The 19,453-nt window shown below is 39.7% G+C and overlaps 1 protein-coding gene across 5 annotated transcripts in view; it reads left to right on the forward strand.

Annotated features, from left to right (window-relative positions):
- Positions 1–19,453, forward strand: part of kiaa1549la (KIAA1549-like a) — a 131,773-nt gene that overhangs the window by 70,168 nt on the left and 42,152 nt on the right. For 4 of the 5 annotated variants that reach the window (XM_039615102.1, XM_031738349.2, XM_031738348.2 and 1 more), the window contains 6 exons: positions 208–376; positions 8,534–8,593; positions 9,622–9,782; positions 11,550–11,721; positions 14,411–14,571; positions 16,328–16,363. In XM_039615102.1, coding sequence (XP_039471036.1) covers positions 208–376; positions 8,534–8,593; positions 9,622–9,782; positions 11,550–11,721; positions 14,411–14,571; positions 16,328–16,363 — 759 coding nt within the window. The remainder of the gene's footprint in view (positions 1–207; positions 377–8,533; positions 8,594–9,621; positions 9,783–11,549; positions 11,722–14,410; positions 14,572–16,327; positions 16,364–19,453) is intronic. The other variant, XM_031738350.2, reaches the window with a different exon arrangement.

A 19,453-nucleotide genomic window follows, 5' to 3' on the forward strand; every position in this document is an offset into this window, starting at 1 on the left:
GTATGATACGCTTAGATATTTCAGCATGAATATTTGAATTATACATGCAGCCGTAGCTGGCTGTTTGTGTGCTCACTATAAAGTATTGAAGTCATTCTAATATGACAAATATTAGAATGACTATGGGGCACATAGTGTACCATATTTGACAGGCGGATTCAAATAAAAATAATAAAATGTATTATGTGTTTGTGTGTTTATCCTCAGATCCAGAGTGTGTCTCAGGAGCCTGACTCCCCCTCAGTCACTCTGGTGTATGTGGTGAAAAATCAGGACTCAATACTTAACGGGACAATTTCCAGCAGTCTTCTCAACCAGCTCACAGCTGAGCTGGTGGGGTACTTTCTGTTCTACCCACCGCTGGTAATCGCTGAGCGTAAGTGCATCCATAATACACTCAATACACTTTTATACCATTTAGTTATGTTTTGCACTTACAGCTAAAGACTATAGTTTAGCAAACATTAATCTCCCTTTTTTGCTGCCATCTCTACACCTGGAAGATGCCAAATACCAACACTGTACATACTGTACATTGACACAGAATAATCGAGAATTTGTTGTAAGATAGCCATACAGATGATTTTGGTTTTATTTGTCCCATTAGAGTTTAATGACAGTTTTAAGTTTATAATAGGAATTTGACCAACAGAACAAATAGTAATGAAATTTAATTAGTGCATCTGTCTATCAAATATATACTCTCTGTGTGTCCTGCTGATTAGCAGAAACGGGTTTTGTGAGGATTAAAGCATGCTTTACATTGCTTCCAGTGTGGTTTGCTGCAGGTAGGTGTCCCATTTTTGAGCAACCACATTAACAGTTTATGGTACCCATAGACTGGCTACAACCATCTTTTATATACAATGTAATGGCCACCACAGGTTTTAAGCTTCAACTTTAGTGGTCTGACTACTGCCATGTTATTTATTTGCAGTCTGGAGTGACTACGTTTAGAAATAGAGAGTGATGAGGTGCTAAGCAAGAAACAGCCCATTGGCTAGCTTACTGAGCAGCTCCATCCTGCTCATTAGTGCTCACTCACAAAAGTGAAGTTAAACTTTGTGGCTGATCTGCACCACAAAAAAGCCATAAATGTATTCAGATAATCCTTTAAAAATGCTCCAGAAGTCAGAGCCCGTTCTCACTCCCGAGGCGTAATGTAGTGACGATCTGTCAAGTCCAGAGGCTTTCCTGAGGAACGTGAAAGGTGACCTTCCGCATTCTTATGCTACACGCCGGGTTATGGATGAAATCCAGTAGAATGACGCTCCCGTGGTAATACACATTCCATTCCTTACCTTATCCCTAACCTTAACCAGCACTTTAATGATGTTAGATAGTGTTTTCCAAAGCGATTTAAGTAAAACAAATGTACATGTGTAGATTCGTTCCAAACAGTTCTCACGTTTCCTCATTTTTCCGATCTCGTAATATATGGACGTGTTGAGTGCCCGGAAGCGTAATATACAGACGATTTGTCACCTAGCGTAAAATGTTACGCTTTGGGAGTGAGAAAGTTTTGAAAGTCACCAACAGCACAAATGATGTCGAGAGGTCTTTTAGAATGACTCCAGTTAGCGAAGGTGATGCTGATTGGCGCCAACGACCAATGAAATCAGTTACGCCACTCAAAGTTGTTATGAAGGGTTAAACTCTCTATTGTAGCCTATCAGGCTAGAAACATGAAGTTAATGGTGTTAGTTGTGCATTTAACAAGCAAATTGACTCACTTTTGGAGCCAGTCTCAAGTGGCCATTACAGGAATTGCGGTTTTTAGTATTTCATTATTAATCACTGCGATTGTCACTTTGTGCAGCACACAAAGACTTGGCTAGAACAGTCTAATTCAGAATAAATGATGTATAACCAGTAAATTAGAATTCAGGGTGTTCAGTACTCATTCACAAGATCTACCTTCAAGCCATCTCCTCAGAGTCGCGGCTGGATGATTATGATGCATTTCTAATCTTTTATAAAGGGCTGCAAGGGGAAATTAAAATGAGAAATTCATCATCGGGTGAGGCATGTTGCTCTGACAATTTAGAAAATATTAAGAAATATTACTATCACGCTTTGCAATGTTTAGTTAAATGTCGCTGCAACACTTTAGCTGTATATGTCAATGCACTGTGCCAGAGCTTGTTATAACACTATCAAAAACAACCTCATCCACAGCTCCCATTGTAGGAGACTTAGGAGTGACATTTCAGAGTGTTGAGGTACATCACCAAGCAAGATTGCTTTTGACATTATACTGACTTGACATTATATTGCCCTAATGGGTTTTTTTTTTTTTTTTTTTTTTTAGCTCATTCTGACAAATCAGAAGGAGAGTCCTGCGTTGTCAGGGATAGTTTATAGCTGAAAAGGTGACTTTGTAGTTTTTGCTTTGCTGGTATCTTCATCACCTACTAAGAAGAACTTCAAATAGATAAATACGTTACATTTTTTATTAACCCTGCTCTGTTCCACTTTAATCAATATATCACCCTGAGGTAAATTTGAGGTAGGTTTGGACACGTTGCATATCTGCCTCTAAAATCCGAAACCAAGAAAATATCAGGGATTGTGTTCATTTATTTATTTATTTATTTTTTCTGTCTTGCTAGAGTGTTACACTCATGCTGGGAAGGCTGAAATGAAAACACAACAAGAACAGAGATGGTTCCCACATCTATGTGTATTTTTGTGAGGTTTTATGCAGCAGGAAGGGAACATGGGTGCAGAACATGACTTAGACAAAGGTTGGAGGCAGAGTGGAGGACTGTCAGGGTCAGATATCAGTATTGACACAAGAGGATCGAACACATGCAGAGCAGAGCGAGGCGACAGAAGATGATGCTCTTGTTTGTTTTCTTCCCATAAAGCGGATGTGAGTCTCTTCACGCTAATTCCTTTAGTCTTTACATAACCATTGTTCTTTTACTTAATCTGTGCTGCTTTGTGCTGCTGGGCTGAAACTGACATGGCATATGTAGGGTACCTTCATGAACACTGACTACTGAGAACCAGTGAGTTCACTGCAGGGCGTTGCATGTTTCGTGACATAACAAATGTCTGACCTGCTTCTCTACGGGGGAATTAAGGATTGGGTAACACTGATAAGAGGCATTCTCTAAAATATCATGACTGATGCAGTTATTCCATTCTCATTATCAAAGCATCAGATTCTGCTGTTTAATCAAACCTGCTGGGGTCTCATTTTTCCTTTAGCATCTGGTGTTGTGACGCGTGTCTTGCAGCAAAAATGAAACGAGTGAATGGAAGCATGGATAGGACTAGTAGAAATGTAACTAACTGCTTTAATGTCATAGAGTTTTAATGTAATTTATTTATTCCATAGCTATTCCTATGCCAAGCTATGCTTTATGCTTTGGTTACTTATTATTTTGCAGTTAAATTAACTAAAAACTCTCATTATCTGTTATGGTTTTTATGGTTGCTATAATGTGACATTAGTAGCATTCTGCATAAACAGTAAGATTATTTTAGGTACTCCTAGAAAATGCAAGGTGCTACTCATTTTTTTACTACACACTTCAAAGAGCTGTCACTTAAGGCTTTCCTTGCAATATTTATATTTTTTCTAATTCAAGAAGAGTGATTGTCTTTTATCACATATATGTTAACAGAAAGAGGTCAAACTGTTTAGTTAGAGAGAAGAATAAAACAGGAGTGCACATGAAAGCTTGTGTGAAAAACAACGTTTGCATAGGACTCTGTGAAACTGCATCCGCACTTGCATAGGAATTAAGAGAGTAAGTAGGAGACAGGTTCTGCTAATGAAATGCGCTTGATTAACTGATCATGAGCAAATGTGCCCACCTCTATAAAAGCGCAGGCTTTGGCAGCTTGCTGATGTGGAGCATTCAGGTCTGTTTTAATGCCAAGGAGGAAAAACATCAGCAATAATCTGGGAAGGCTTTAAAAGTAATTTCAAAACAATTTCAAGTTCATCAGTGAGAAAGATTATTCACAAGTGGGAAACATTCAGGGCTGTTGTCAATCCTTCAGATTGATGTTTCTGAGCATTACAGGTCAGACAGTGTCATACTCGGAGAAATGAAAAAAGAAAAAACTACTAAAGCTAGATTTCAGACTTGGGTGAAGGGGTGATGATTTGGGCTTGTTTTGCAGCCACACAATTTGGGAATCTTGCAGTTATTGAGTTGATGATGAACTTCTCTGTATACCAAAGTGTGCAATGTGAAGCCATCTGGCTGACAGCTAAAGCTCAGGAAAAATTGGGTCATTCAGCAGAACAAAAATCCCAGGAACAGCAGCAGATATACAACAGAGTGTGTGAAAAAGAAAAGAATCAAGGTGCTGCAGTGGCCCAGCCAAAGCCCAGACTTCAGCCTGAATGAAAGGCTGGCCCTAAGAGAGGCGTGCATAAACTAATGCCTGCAGGACTTCATGAAGTGAAGCAACATTGGAAGGAGTGGGCCAGAAGAAATGTGATGGACTGATAAAGTCATATAGGAAATAATTATTTCAGCTTGTTATTATTATTAATACAGCCCATGACTGAGGGTGAGGTAATTCCCCTGTAATTAAATGGAATTTAAATGTATTTTATTTGAATTTATGTATAACTATATTTAGCTAGAAATACCTGAAGGTAGGTAGACTACAGGAAGGTGGTAACAAGTTAAAGAAATGATTAAGTTAACCGACTATGTCAGGCGTTACCCTGACAAAGGTCACTTTAGGGTAATATAGAGTAATTTGTGTTCTTTACTCAAATGGATAACCTGCAATCACCTCTGTCACTTAAAGTGTTTCATTCAGTTAAAAAAAAAACAGTGCAACTCCTGAAGATCTTTATGGTAAACATTAATTATTGCAGTAGCTGACGCAGTCATTTTGTTGGTGCTATTTGGTTTCTATCATTAAAAGACTCTACAAACATATGTAAATGACCATAGACCCCAAAGATGAGCCACAGGAGCTCTGTTTGTATTCCGCTCTCGTCTCTGCTGCCATCTGTGAGATTTTGAAAGGGCAAACAGCTGTACAGCTCCGATCATCTCAATCGTGCCATCGGCAGTCTGTTGTCCATGTCCCCCGAATGAGCTAATTTTAGCCCGGTGAGATTAGATTAGTATCTATTTGTGCATGCTCTCAACACCCAAAGGGCTCAAACATCACACTTCACATAGTCACATGCAAACCCACTTGGCATCACCATGGAAGCAGTGTCTGTTCTCTTAAAAGCAGGATGTTTTTCTAGGGAAACGGTGAGCGAATGGTTGTGTATATAATAATCTAAATACATAATTAAATGAACAAATGGCTGGAAATGATCATAGGCAGGTCATTGTATTGATCAGAAAAATTAACTATAGTTATACCGAGTTATACTGAGATTCATATGAACAGTCTGTGTGCATACAGAGGTGCATATAGTCATTTAAGTGTTTGCGTTTTTGAGGATTAAAGGGCAATCTTATAGTATAATTATATTTTTTAATCTTTCACCATGTGTATTTCATTATTCTTCAAAGTATAGGCTTAAGTATGCTGCGTGCCTGTAAAGCAGCAAAGGCATGTGTAATGTGAATTTAATTAGCTGCCATAGGGAATGACTGTGCGTGTTTGAGCCTGTCTCCTTATAGAGTGTCTGCATTTGCTTTGGTGTGTATCCTTACCTTCAGGTCAGTGAGATGTCTAAATTATTCTCATTATAATGTTGTCTAAACTGAGACTGATTTGGAAAAAAACCCAACAACTTTCTGTGTATAACTATAGGTTAGTGTGACTGAATTTTGGCAGCGTACATCTGAGGGAGCTTTGATCTCACGTGGTTATTATATCGTGCTGCTTCAGCTGTCAGTCAAACAAATGATGCAATTCTTTGTGAATCCTTGTTTTCCCTCAAACAAACTACTGTTCAGAATATAAAGCACTTCATCCCCTGGATTCAATCGGAGCAGGTGTGGCTTGAGCGATTGATGGAAATAAAACAGAGAAAAAAAACATTTTAGGTTCATAAGGTAAACAGATGAAACTGAGGGTAAAAAAGCAATAATTAGATACACATGTCCATGTATTACCATGAATGCAGAAACTAGTTCAATTAAAACAATCCAATATACGCCAATCTGCTCACTATCCTCTGTGTCTAAACCCTTACTGTGGTTGCTGATAACAATACAGCGCCCCCAATTCCTCAGTTACTTTCACCCCTCACTCGTGACATCTGGTTTCAGAGAAGCAAAATGATTACTGTCATAAAGCTCTTTGTCACATTTTAAAGTGACAGTGTTAATGTGAGGATGACTGCATCTGTCTTTTATATACAGCCTATGGAAAATGCTCACTCGATAATATGTCAATCTACAGGTGAAAATAGTCCACAAGCAATAATATTACACTTGTTGAGAAATGGCGTTTTTCTAGATAGCAGAAGTAGCTTTTTGCTTTTATTTTTTCATCTGACTCTTCTTCAAGTTTCTTCCTTTTTTTTTTCCAGCTGTTGTGTTGATGAAATCAGTGCACATTGAGCAGGTTCTCAAAGTGAATGAGTCCAAACTTTCACACTTCGGTGCGGATTGTCTTATGTGTTTACATGAACTTGTTTAACTCGAGAGGACAGCGCAGTGAATATGAATGCGTTCAGATACAGAGACGTCGGGGAGACAGGACGCGGGCTGGTAACAGCTACTGCAGCTTGTAATGCCACTGACTCAGGCTAAACACTCAATGCTCGGCAAGCAGCCAGCTCAGAGGAGTTAGGTGGAGACAGATGGTGAAACAGGCAGATGGGAAATAAGGAGGGAGAGCTTGACGGATGAACAGGACACAGAATGAGGTCGACGGGCTGAGGGAGTGATGATGTGTGTATAAAAGCAGAAGGAGACGGCCGGGTGGACAGAAAGGAGCCGGCGTTTTAGGGAATGAATACACTGACAGGTAAACAGGCAGAGAGTGAGATGCTAACAGAAGCACACGAGCGGGAAGGAAGACTGAAGGCTAGTGTAGACATGAGAGGTAAAGGAAATCAAAGCAGATAATGAAACCTGACCTGCACACACACTGCTGTGTAATAATTATAGATGTGTAGCTCAATTACTTATTAATTATGATTTAATTGTTACCAGGGAAAATAAACTTAGAAGTAGTCTATTAAAAATGCATACGATTGGGCACCGGATTGTGGAAACTAGCTGCTTCCCCGCTATCTTAAATACAGTAGCCGAGACAGACCTCACGGGAAGCAGGCCACATATGCAGTACACCTTATAAGTAACTTTTAAAAGATCATAATATATCTCGTTCAAACTATATATGGCTGTATGACATTTATACATATATATTTTTATCATCTCTTTCTCATTATGTCTTTCTCCTCCTGCACTGCTCTCTATCCTTGCTCATTTCGAACCTCTTCTGAAGTGGGTCAGGGCTCTAACACATGAAAATGTCCATAAATTTATTATTAGTATTGTCACAATCATTTATTGTCAACAGATTAGCCATGTGACCCTCCGGTGGCCTGCCAGGTGACAAGAGCTGGCAAAACAACAACAACAATAACAGCTGGTTATATGCTAACATTATAGCAGCTGATGTTAGGCTCTGGTGTCCTAAAAATCAGAGTTTCCCTCTGATAAATAGGTTGATTACATTCTCACATCATATTCGCTGAGCCCACAATCTTAGAGCTAATTTAAAGAAAGATTCAGTAATGCTGGCTAACTAATAATGGCAAAAAACAGTTCGGGATATCCTCAAAAACTCCTCTTAGTATCGCTTTCATCAGATAGCAGTGAGCTTCACTGACTCATTAATACATATTAGACTCTTTTCAAAAGGTTTTACAGCCTCCTCCAGAGTAAATAGACGTTTACTGCTGAGGTAAACAGCAGGCTGACAGCCTACACTCTCTACCGATGAATGGTGTCCTGGGTTTTTGAGGTGACTCAGGGGTGGAAAAAGTAAAAATACAGCAAATTTAATCTCTCTTGGCAAACTAAAACATGTTTTTACTCCAGTGGCTACTATTGCTAGGGTTATGCATTTGAATTGGGAGGGCTAAGAAAAAACAATCCAGTTGACTGCAGTATACAATCTACTGACATCCAGGGGTGAACGTTTTCAAACTTTACCTTTAACAAAAGATTTTTTTTCTATTTCTGTTCCACATGGGTTCAACAGCCTGAGTTAAAAACAAAAAACTGCAACTCACGCCATAAAAGTGTACACCAGAAATAGATAAATAAATAAAAATATGATCTTGGGGAAGTGTCAGTGTTATTATTTATAGAAAGGAGCTCCATCCAAAATCAGAAGTTCTGGTCTGCATGTGTGTATCTTTAGAACATACTGAAAAATATCCCAAAGTAGATTTTAGATGGTAAAAAGACTCAAATGAGACTTTCTCATATTTCTATGAATTTTGTTAATGTTTTTACTTCAGATTAGATGCCAAACTGCATTTCATTGTTTGTGTTAGATACTTTTTCAGTGACAATAAATTGAATCTAATCTAATCTAACCTCCTATTTCTGTCTCTGTCTGTCTCCAGCTCTTGAGTACCATAATCTCAACACGTCCGCAGCAACCAAGAACTACTGGGTCATAACGGGTAAATTGCGACTGCGCTGCTTGCTGCTGCCTTGCACGCTGCACACACACACACACACACACACACACACACACACACACACACACACACACACACACACACACACACACACACACACACACACACACACACACACAGACTGAGGTGCTCCTTGGTGATCAGTGGTAATCAAGAGCTGCATCGATTGGACAGAACAGCAGTTAGTTAAATGCCTGGCGCGTGCTGTTTTGCAATTCAGCACAATGGTATTGGATCTTTACATTTTCCTTTCCTCTTGAGCCCACCCCCCTCATTCCCACCACCCTTTGTGCCCCCTCCCTTGAGCTCTCTGTGTCAGAGTGCCTTTAGCTGCTCTGTTCCCGGGAAAACCTATTGATGTATAATTCACAGCTTCCTGACCGGGGCAGAGGGAGAGATCACTTCACATCACATCACGGCCGGGTGTGAATGATTCTGAAGTGTGTGTGTGTGTGTGTGTGTGTGTGTGTGTGTGTGTGTGTGTGTGTGTGTGTGTGTGTGTGTGTGTGTGTGTGTGTCTGTCCATGGCTTCATCTCACTTATGGCCTCTAGTAAGAGACGCACACTCAAGATCAAGATTGATGCAAGCACCTTCATCTGTTTGTGTGTGTTTGTTTATATGTTTGTGTGTGATACAGACAGACTGTTTGATCTGTGTGCCGCTGTAGCCCTGATAGAAGTTTCAAGATGATCAGCTATTAAATTGAAGGGACAATCACCCAGTCCTCTCTGATAGCCCACTCATCTCCTGTCTGCTTGTTTCTTTTATCTATTTTCCTTCCTTGTTCTCAAGTATCAATACTGTCTTCAGATAATTTCTCTTTACACTCTCCTTCTGTCTTTATCACATCCTTACACCTATTTTCTCTTTTGCTCCCTTTGCTCTTGTCCTGTTTGTATTTTCCTTCCTGTCCTCCATCTCTTCACTTGTCTCCGGTTTCTCTTCTCTTTGACCGCCTGAACCCCCCTTTCAAAATCCCTCCTCTGTCCTCTCTTGTCTCCACTCACAGTGATCCAGGATGTAGACAGCTCCTCCCTGGAGGTCAACTACCAAAGCTTTGCCAGTCTTATGGAGCAACGGCTAGCTGAGCTCTTCCTGGTGGCTGGCAGGCAGGGCCCTCGGACGGCGAGATCCCGGCGGGCCACCACTGTGGGGGGCTACACCGTACAGGTAGGTGGAAATGGGATTTGTGGATCTCAGTGTGTGGCTGTGATGATGGTGTCTTCTGCTTCCTCCATACGGGAAGAAAAACACTTTGCACCTCTGTAAAATTTCATCATCTCTTGTATCTAGAAACTGGTACACAGTGTTCACCTACTTTATTTTTCAGAGATTCAGGTTTAGCTTTAATCTTTTAATTAAGATAGCTCTAGGTATTGGGATTTCACATTCGGTCTGTAGACATCTACCTTTTTCCAGAAAATGTGGGACAGAATCTCAGAAGGTCACAATAGAAACTGGTTTTTAAACTCCTTTCTGTGCTTCAAAAACAAATTAATATGTATATTTACTGGAAAAATATAACAATATTATACTTATGGTTGTGTCTTTGATATGCCTCCACTCTGCTTATACAAAGTACTAACGATGCTCACAGTCATGATAAAGAGGACCTATTATGATAATTTCCAGCAACATAATTTCATTCTTATACTACACGTTGGTAGCTTTGCACAATTCACAGTTCATAACAATCAAAAATCTTGGTTCTTCTGTTCATCCTTAGTGTTAAGTTTCTGTTTCCCCTCCCTCTAAGCCATGCAAAATGGTGTATCAAATTTAAGTGTAATAAATAACATTCATAACTGATACTTTGCCCTGGAAGAACTATCAATGAACATAGTGTCAGTATCATTCCCTGAACCCCCTTCTGGCAGGGCTTTGGGAAATAGCAAATTTACTATTTGTGAATGTCTGCGTGTCCCTGGACAGCTCCAGATTTAGCACCCTGGACAGCGCTACTGACAGTAGTCAGTGGGGACGGGTTTCAAAACTGTTGTTGCGTTCAAGAATGCTCTGATATTCTGAGCGCGTAAGCTGCAGGGGAGCATGAAGTACGCTGCCAGAAAACTGACATGGAAAGGGTAAACTTTATGAAAACTGAAACACTGCAATGTCAAACCTTTAAAAGCGGTACACAAATATTTAAATAAAGTCTTAAATTTGTCATAAATAGGTCTCAAGTGCCAGTAAGTTAATTTTCATTGTGTTCTCTAGTAAGTGTGTGTGTGTGTGTGTGTGTGTGTGTGTGTGTGTGTGTGTGTGTGTGTGTGTGTGTGTGTGTGTGTGTGTGTGTGTGTGTGTGTGTGTGTGTGTGTGTGTGTGTGTGTGTGTGTGTGTGTGTGTGTTTGTCACCTCCCGGCTCCAGTGCTCCATATTGTGCAAATTAAGACAATGTTTGACTCTTCCTGGGCCTTATGCCTTACACACCCGAAAGGTTTTATGATTGCCATGGATGACTGGTTTTATGCCTGCAAAGTGGAGGAGGGAGGGGCAGGCAGAGAGAGACAGGAAGGGTGGTGCGGGGTGTAGCCGGTGGAGAAATCATCCAACCATTTAATAACACACATCCCTTCTTCTTATGACAAAATCAAATTACCGGACTTTATTAAACCGTGTAATGTTTGTCAAATTAAAAATGGTGTTTGATGTATGATGAAAGGAAATTGAGATTTCAAGTGACTCAGTTATCCTCGAGTGTCTTCCCCAAGTGTAGTTATCTTCCACCAAATGCTCGACTTGATTAAAGCAACTGAGCTGATTCAGAGTTTTGATTGGGCCACCAGCAAGAATTTTTAATCCTTTGCTCTGTAGAGAGAAAGAGAGTTTGGATTTTGTTCTAAATCTTGCCATAGAATATGTTTTGAGTATAAACTGGGGTAAAACATTTTTTTCTCATATTACTCAAGATTTTATGACATCCCCATTCTCTTGCAGATGGTGAGCATGCGTAGACTTCCCGGTCCCAAGAACCCAGCAGAGATGACCTACTATGCCCAGCTGAATGGAGCACCCATCTCTGGAACCACAGCTGCTAAGACACTGAGCAGTCTGGACTCCCAGACCATGGCTCTGACCCTGGGATACTTTGTACAAGTCCAGGCTGAACGTAAGCTTCTCATTATACTCCTCCAGTGTTTAGTTACATTGTCATATGTCATGAATATCAGGGACCAGGCAAGTCACACAAAAGAGGGCTTTATTTATCCCAGTGTCACTATTCATAAAAGCTATTTTAACATAACAAAATGTAAGTGTTAGCGTTTTGGCCATGACCATGTTGATTGTTGAAGCCAGAAAGCCAGCTAGGATGCAAGCTAGGCCTTGCAGGCTTTACAGTCAAAAACTACCAAAACTGGTAAGTTATAAATTCACCCAGCATAGACTAGTTATGACATATTAGCTATAAAGATCAAAACTGTTGTTTGGATCAGGCTGTAAACATGCATTGCTGTAAATATGGGCATTTTTGTGGAGACTCAGTTTTGAAGCCAGGCTCAAGTGGCCACTTCAGAAACTGCAGTTTTTAGGACTTTGACTTAATTTTTCATGCCTGCAGTATAACACTTACATTAGCTTTAAATTGTGTGTATTTGTGTGAAAAAAGACAAAAAAACAAAAACTACAAAATTAACTGAGCTCTATGTAGAAGGACTTTATTTGTAAGTTTGTGAACTAGAGTTGATACAATAATTGCTTACAGTTGCTAATTACGAAGTACGCTCGCAAAATATATGCTAAATTATACAGTAGTATAGTATTGTTATCAACTTCAACCATAGTGGGGTGCAATTTGGGAAATAACAAGCGGGCTATTTTTTTTTCTTAATCCTAACTGTATATTTATATGATAATTATGAGCTTGAAACAAACAGGTTCAGAACCTAAAGATATAACCACAGTGTTTAAAAGAATATTTATATAATAAAAGGTATTTTTAAAAGAATTAAATGCACAATGTAATAAGTGTAAGTTTTGACAAGGGAGATAATGTAAGGAGTTTCAAACCAGGTTTGCTGGGTGTTTGTGGCATTTTTTTTTGTTTTTGTCACAGCTAATCGAGGTGGATGTGCGGTTTTTGGGACAAACACAAGCTTCACAGCCTGTTAAAAAAGCAGCTGTTAAAAGTTTTCGGGGTGTTCATCAGGTTGAAAATCTAGTTTTACAAGCAGCGATTTTAGCTATACGCTCTGTGTAGTTATCCGCTTAGGAATTGCTGCTGCTATAGTAAATTTTGATCTGTTGTTTTAAATCCTTGATGTAAAGTTTCTAAATGAATGCATAATTTGTCAAAGTTGAAATGTGATATCAAAGTACACATTGATCAACTATTGATGTTTTTGCACAGTAGACAGATTAATGACGGCTGCATTTCACTTTGGAGCGGCTCTACTGTTATGCACGCTGGTTCACTGTCACGGCTTACGGGATCACTTTATTGCAGAGAGTGAAAGATGACTCCATTAAGTTATTAATGTTTCATTAAGTGCTTTTCCTGCTGTGACAAGTCAGAATGTCTGGTGTAAAAAAGATCTGTTCCCATTTGTTCGAACACTTGCAGATTTTAGTCTAGAATTTAGAATTAATTAGCATAAAAATAGGAGCAATGAAGTACGTGGACCTTTTTTTTTTCTTTGAATATTAACACAACTTTTGTCAGTGTGAGATATTATAGATGCAGAATCAAGTCACAGAGCACATTTCTCATTCAGCACCAGTTGTAGAGACCCCACACCGCTAAAACATTCCTCTCTAGGAGAGATCTGCTAAACTCAGGCACAGCAGTGTTGGCTTACTGTGACATTTGGGTTTAAATTAACTTTCAGTTATACTCAGTGCGTCTAACAGAGCTTTGAACGAAATAGAAATAAAATAACACATAACAGGATTTTCTAAATTAAGAGGACGCTGTGGTTAGATATGCTTTTCAGGTCAGTTTTCTTTGAATAACTACTGTTCGTATTGTATATGCTGGAGAGGACAAAATGTTCCCCCTTACCTTTTCTCCCTCTGAGTTATACAGAATCTGGAAAGACACCAACAACCACGAGTGCCCTTCACAGCTCCTCCACACAGTGTTTGGGCAGGGAGCTGAACACAGTGTTCCTGTAAAATTCATTTGCTTTGCTTTCATGGCCTCAGTGGAAACCATCTACATTAATTCTTGTAATGGAAATGCATCCATTTGGTAAACTGCTGTGTTGAAGAGAAGCTCAGAGAAATAAGTTATTAGTTCAAAATTCTGGTGAACTTCAAGTTGTTCCCTGATTTTGATATTTGATATACATTCAAAGGTAAGCAATCCCTGTGATCTAAAAGCTCAGGCTTCAGACTCTCTACACACTTTATTTTCCAACAGCTTTTTCTACTCCTGGCTTTTTATGATGTCACAGAGTAGTGATGTCCTTAATATGCTCATCTCTGGCAGACAGCATTGACTGTGTGATTTTTAATTCAATGCCACGCCTCTCTCTCTTAAAACCTCTGGGTCTTATGCAGAAGCCACACCCACCTGCTGTTTAAATTGTTTTACTTGTGCTGAGGAGCCAATCAGATGTTGCCTTGTTTCAGGCAGTGGCTTAGCATCAAGGCCCAGCATATTTTGAGCTGTGAATCATGCATAGCCTTGCTGCTGACGTCCAAGAAGAAAAACATGGAGGTGGAAAAGAGAATGTTAATGAGGCACCTGGGAAAACCGCCTGAATCAGTTTGCCTAACAGCTCTTGTAAAGATATTTAATTAACTTGTTATACAGTGTTTTGTTTTTAATGACTGAACCCATTTGTGTTCGTGTGCAGCTGTGGTAAAGACACCGCCCAGCAACCTGTGGATCATGGCCGTTCTGACGCCTCTCTTCTTATTGATGGTGGTGATTGGGATGGTGGCCTTCATTCTGTGTAAGAGAAACAGGGTCCTTTTTAAAACGGGCGCCTTCAGGACCTTTAAAACTCGATCCAAGGTAAGATTTCATCCCTTTCTCCTGCCTTTATTTATTGCCCTTTGTGTTTGTGTCCGTCCACTTTTTCTGTCCCTTTGCTGCTTTTTCTGCTCCTTTCTCCCCCTCTGCTATAAATACTGCAGCTCAACTGTTGCAGTATTTATAGCAGAAGAGGAAAAAAATAATTAACCTAAAATATCCAAATGTCATTGCTTCACTTTAACAAATCTCAATACCAGAAATTTGGATCTTCTAAAATATTACATAACCCTGTTATGAGTGACAAATTGCGCAGAGTAACGAGTGTGTTAAGCCGTTCCTTCAGGTCAGAAAAATGAATCCCATCTGTCCCAGAATTACTCATTTGTTTTCTCACTGCCCAATAGCCCATGGTTACTGCTAATCATGCATGCTGCAAAGACCAAATGACCAAAAGGAAATGGGCAGGCCCTGTTGTGCTGGAAGTGGACCTTAGGGTAATGTTGGCCCTTTCACAATAATAGCATTCAGCCAACATGAGCCAAAGTGAGGTTAAGTAAAAGTCAATCATTTGAAATGGGCATGTTTGTTATGGATTGCTACCAGCTGGGTTTGATCGGGTCAGATTGACACCATGCAGCACATGATGCCAGAACAGCAGCTGCTGGTGTCACTGCAGTCAGTTAAGTGCTAAACAAGCAGCGAGCTTGCCAGCCTTATTTCTTCAGAAAATTCTTGCAGTGGTGTTCAGAATTTGATCGCCTTTAAGTTCAAATTCGATATCATCATTAGATCTCCACTCCAGCACATGCAGTGACTTGACTTATGGGATGTGGCTGGTTGTTAATCCACGTGAACCATGTTCACATTTCACAGCCCAAAACAAAGCAAACTGACTCACTGAGTTACTGGAAAGGCCTGCAGATAATTTCCATTATTTGAATTCATTGCAGCCCGTTTGCACCACAATAGGCTACGGATGTGCACATTAAAGGATAACGCTGACTAATTACAGATATTTCATCATATAGCGTTGGCCATAAAGTCAATTCTAAAACTTCTGTACCCATCAAATAGTAAGAAATAAGGAAAAAACACGTTATTGGATAAAACTAAAGCTTCATTTGCTTATAATGTTGTTATAAAGTGGTACATATGTGGCACATAAGTACAGTTTCCAGGGGTTTGTAAACTGTGTTAGGTGGAGGGAAAGTGTAAAAGTTTGCCTTTTCTTGTTGCTTTTCCAACCAAATAGGTTTGACTAACCTTGGTTTATAATTTTTCCTACTCTTTGCTCTTTATGATATCAAAGAGAGCTGATATCCCTAATGGTCATCTCAGGCACACATATCTGGGTGTAAGCACAAAGCCCCACCCAGCTACCTTCTATGGACAGGCCATAATAAAGCAGACTGCCACATTAAAGGGAAATGAGCTAAAATTACTTTTTTACACATTTAATGTTCTTGCCGCGGGTAAAACTCACCATAACATGAGCTGTTTAGTGATCTTTCACTTAAAAAAGTGTCCAACATATTCTCTTAAATTGAAATACACATTTTTTTTTTTTATAGCTCGACATGGTAGGCATGTCAAAAGTATCCTACTTTGTTTTGCTACTCTTGTTACTCTGTGAATACAGCCTTATTAACCCAGATTAGAGTGATGGCCAAAACCTGAACATTTGATGCATTCCTTCCTCCCCTATCCACCTGTTTCCTATTCTATTCTATTCTATTCTATTCTATTCTATTCTGTAATAACCCTTTCCTGACCATTTCCCTCTCTTCCTGTTTAGACTTCATATCGAAGGGAGGGCAGTTACCACCACCAGGTATTCACTAAGACACCTGAAAGGTGTATAGCAGACTGACAGTCAGTGGATGAATGAATGAGTTGCTGTTATTCTCATTAATTAATAGGGTTTGAACAGTTGCTATACAACTGCGTGTTGGCTGCTTATCGCTCTGTGTTCTGTGTCCTTGTTGCTGGGTAAATTCTTGCATGCGGCTGCTGTTCTGTGGACATCACTTTTTCCACCATTCTCATTGGCTACGAGAGATCAATAGGAAATTGGAAGAGGGAGCATTAAGAGCAGGTGAAGAAATATCTAAAGCATGCTCTGTGAGATTTAAAATGTTTAGGTTTGGGTTGATTGGCTGATAAAATGCTGGCTCATAAAAACAGCCAAATGAGCTCAATACTATTGGCCTGAAGAAGAAGCCATTTTAACCGGGACCCATAAATTTGAATTGCAAAAATGAAGCTCAACATCTGCGAAACAAGCTGATCTATTTTTATTTCCGTAGCATCCATAAAGAGTGACACAAGCTTGTGTCATCAGCCTTAGCTTTTTTGTGCTATTGCCATTCCCTTTCAGACCGCTTGTTTTATCCTGCTCACATTCTGTAGTGGCACAGCAGGATCCCTGCACACAGACCTCCAACCCATTTCTTTTTTTTATGTGGTTTTTCCACCAAATGATATGATCATGAACTCAAAGCAGATCAGCAACAGAGCCAACAGATAAAGATGCCTAAAAACGTCTTAAATGACAAAGAACTGTGCAGAGGCCATCAGTGTTGTTAGTGTTACTGCAGTGGAACATATCAGCTGGTTATTTTGGTCCAGCCTTTCTCATCCTCATCCCTCAAGATGCAAAGCGCGCCGAGGGAACGATGCGTGCAGGGGTAGGCGGGATGTCTTTGGTCGGACACGGAGCTAGTATGTGTAGACGCCTCGGAAAATACATGTACGTGTTGGGTTTAAGTGTTTTCCACTCCTTTTAGTATTATATATTAACATTCAAATTTTCCAGCTTCAAGGTTTGTTTGCTTTCAAAACTGTTTGTAAACATTTAATGTTGCGTTTCACAAGAGAGCACATGAAATATTAAAGAGGCCCAAAATATGAGGTTTCATAAGTGGCGCCGTGAAGCTACACCCACTGTATTTACCCTCTCCCAAACCCGAGCAAGATGTGCATTCAATAAATCAGATAAATATTTAACAGGACTTAGGTTTGGGAACTGAAAACTAGAGTTAGAGACTTTCAGTTAATTTTGGTCTTTTTTAATTATTCTCATGGCGGCATGTATACTGACCAGTCTACATTCAGTACTGGCTGGTGTTTTTTTTTTTTTTTAAATCATTTTTTTTGTTGCTTACATAAGAAGGGCCAGATGTTAGAAGAAACGATAAAAAAAAAAGAGGGGGAATGGCGTGCAGTGCTTGTTCTGTGCAATCAAGCAGCAACCTCCGGGTTGCCAAAAACTGAAGGTCTTTAAATGGCAACTCGAGGGTCCACAATCTGCCCAGCTTTACAGCGAAAATACACGCTTACATAGACTGTTACACAAAACAGTTTTCATTTCAATAACTTACTTTAATGAGATGTAATCAAAGTGGAGTATTTTAACTCATCAGTTATTTCATTACTTAAAGTCGGGTGCCTTGTTCATAATTTGATTGCACTTTGAGGAGTCAGCTGTTTAGTTTCTCTGGTATATACATTTTGATTTGTTTCTCAGCACCCAAAGCTAACATCCCATATGTTATACCTGTGCCCTAACCCTGCATTCTGTCTAATGGCCTGCAGGGGGTGAGGATTCTGGTTGCAACGAAAGACCCCCACTTGTATGAAAGTCTTAAGTCTCCCTTGTTTACCTCAGTGAGCACTTTTCTAATGACTTCATGATCTCAGTCGCTAGTTTCAAGTCTTACTGAGTACAATAACATGTTCATTTTGAAAATTATAGCCCCCATTAGAGTCCAAAAGTAGGATAAAGCACGGTATGCATTACTGAGATTAACAGCCTAGCCAGTCCTGCAGAGTGAGTTATTGTAGCACCAAATTCCCTCAGTGTGTTTCCTCATAGAAAGTGTTTTCTTGCTGAGCTACAGTGGGGGAAAAGAAAAACACAAAAGGCAGTTATAAAGTAAAAAGACTGAAATGCTAGAAGACGACTGCTTAATTTGATTAATTTGGCTTGAAAATGTTTAATTCTGGCTTTAATTTAATTCTCCATTTTTACTAATCTACTAATTTACTAATGCCAATCTGTAATCTATAACCCTATTATCCTTCGATGTCTCAAGTTTAAAAACTTTAAAACAAAATTCGAGGGTGTCGAGTTTAAAAAAAAAAAAAAAAGCCTCTGTATGAGGCTCTTAACAGAATAGCAAAGGACGGACATCAGTGATTTCATGAGGCAGCTTTTGCTTCAAACTTGGCAGTGGATGTAAGAAGAAAGAAGCAGAAGAGCTGATTAGAAGTTACTGGCTGGATTTGTGGTCACACCTTGCAGGTTGCATTTACACCTGGCAAAGATCCAATGTTGTCATTTCATTTTTTTTCTACAACACATTCTAATTTTAATGCTTGTGTATGCATCTTGAATTTTCCTCCATGGGACATGCAGATATAAATCCCATGCAAAATTTCAGGCGTAAACGGAGTCTGTCTTAAGCTAGCTTGCGTGTGTGTTTTATCAAGTTATTTGAATACCAAGCAGACTCCATCAAGCTGACCTCCTGTGTGCAACTGTGCTCGCGTGTGCACGTGTGCGTGAACTATTCCCACGCTGTGCAGGACAAGCTAAAGCTGCTGATCAATACTGTGCCTTATATTAGGTCCGCATGTGTGTTTAAGCATTAAAGAGGGATTCTGCTGCTTCCTCCTCACTTTATCACTCTGCTGTGCAGCCGGAACATTCTTCAAAATGGCTTTTCCTCCCTCTGTGCCGCCTTGTAGACGCATGAAAGCCTCAGATAGCTGGCCTCCGTGTGGAGTACAATAGAGGTGGAATCAGCGAAAGTAGAAGAAATCCATTTTTCATTTGTAAGGTGTTCAGTGAGTGTACAATGCAGTGGCTGCCATTTAAAGGACTGAAGGTATTTTGCATTTTGCTGCATCATGCCTCAAC

The sequence above is a fragment of the Oreochromis aureus genome, linkage group 7 (genome assembly GCF_013358895.1).
Source record: "Oreochromis aureus strain Israel breed Guangdong linkage group 7, ZZ_aureus, whole genome shotgun sequence".
NCBI lineage: Eukaryota > Metazoa > Chordata > Actinopteri > Cichliformes > Cichlidae > Oreochromis > Oreochromis aureus.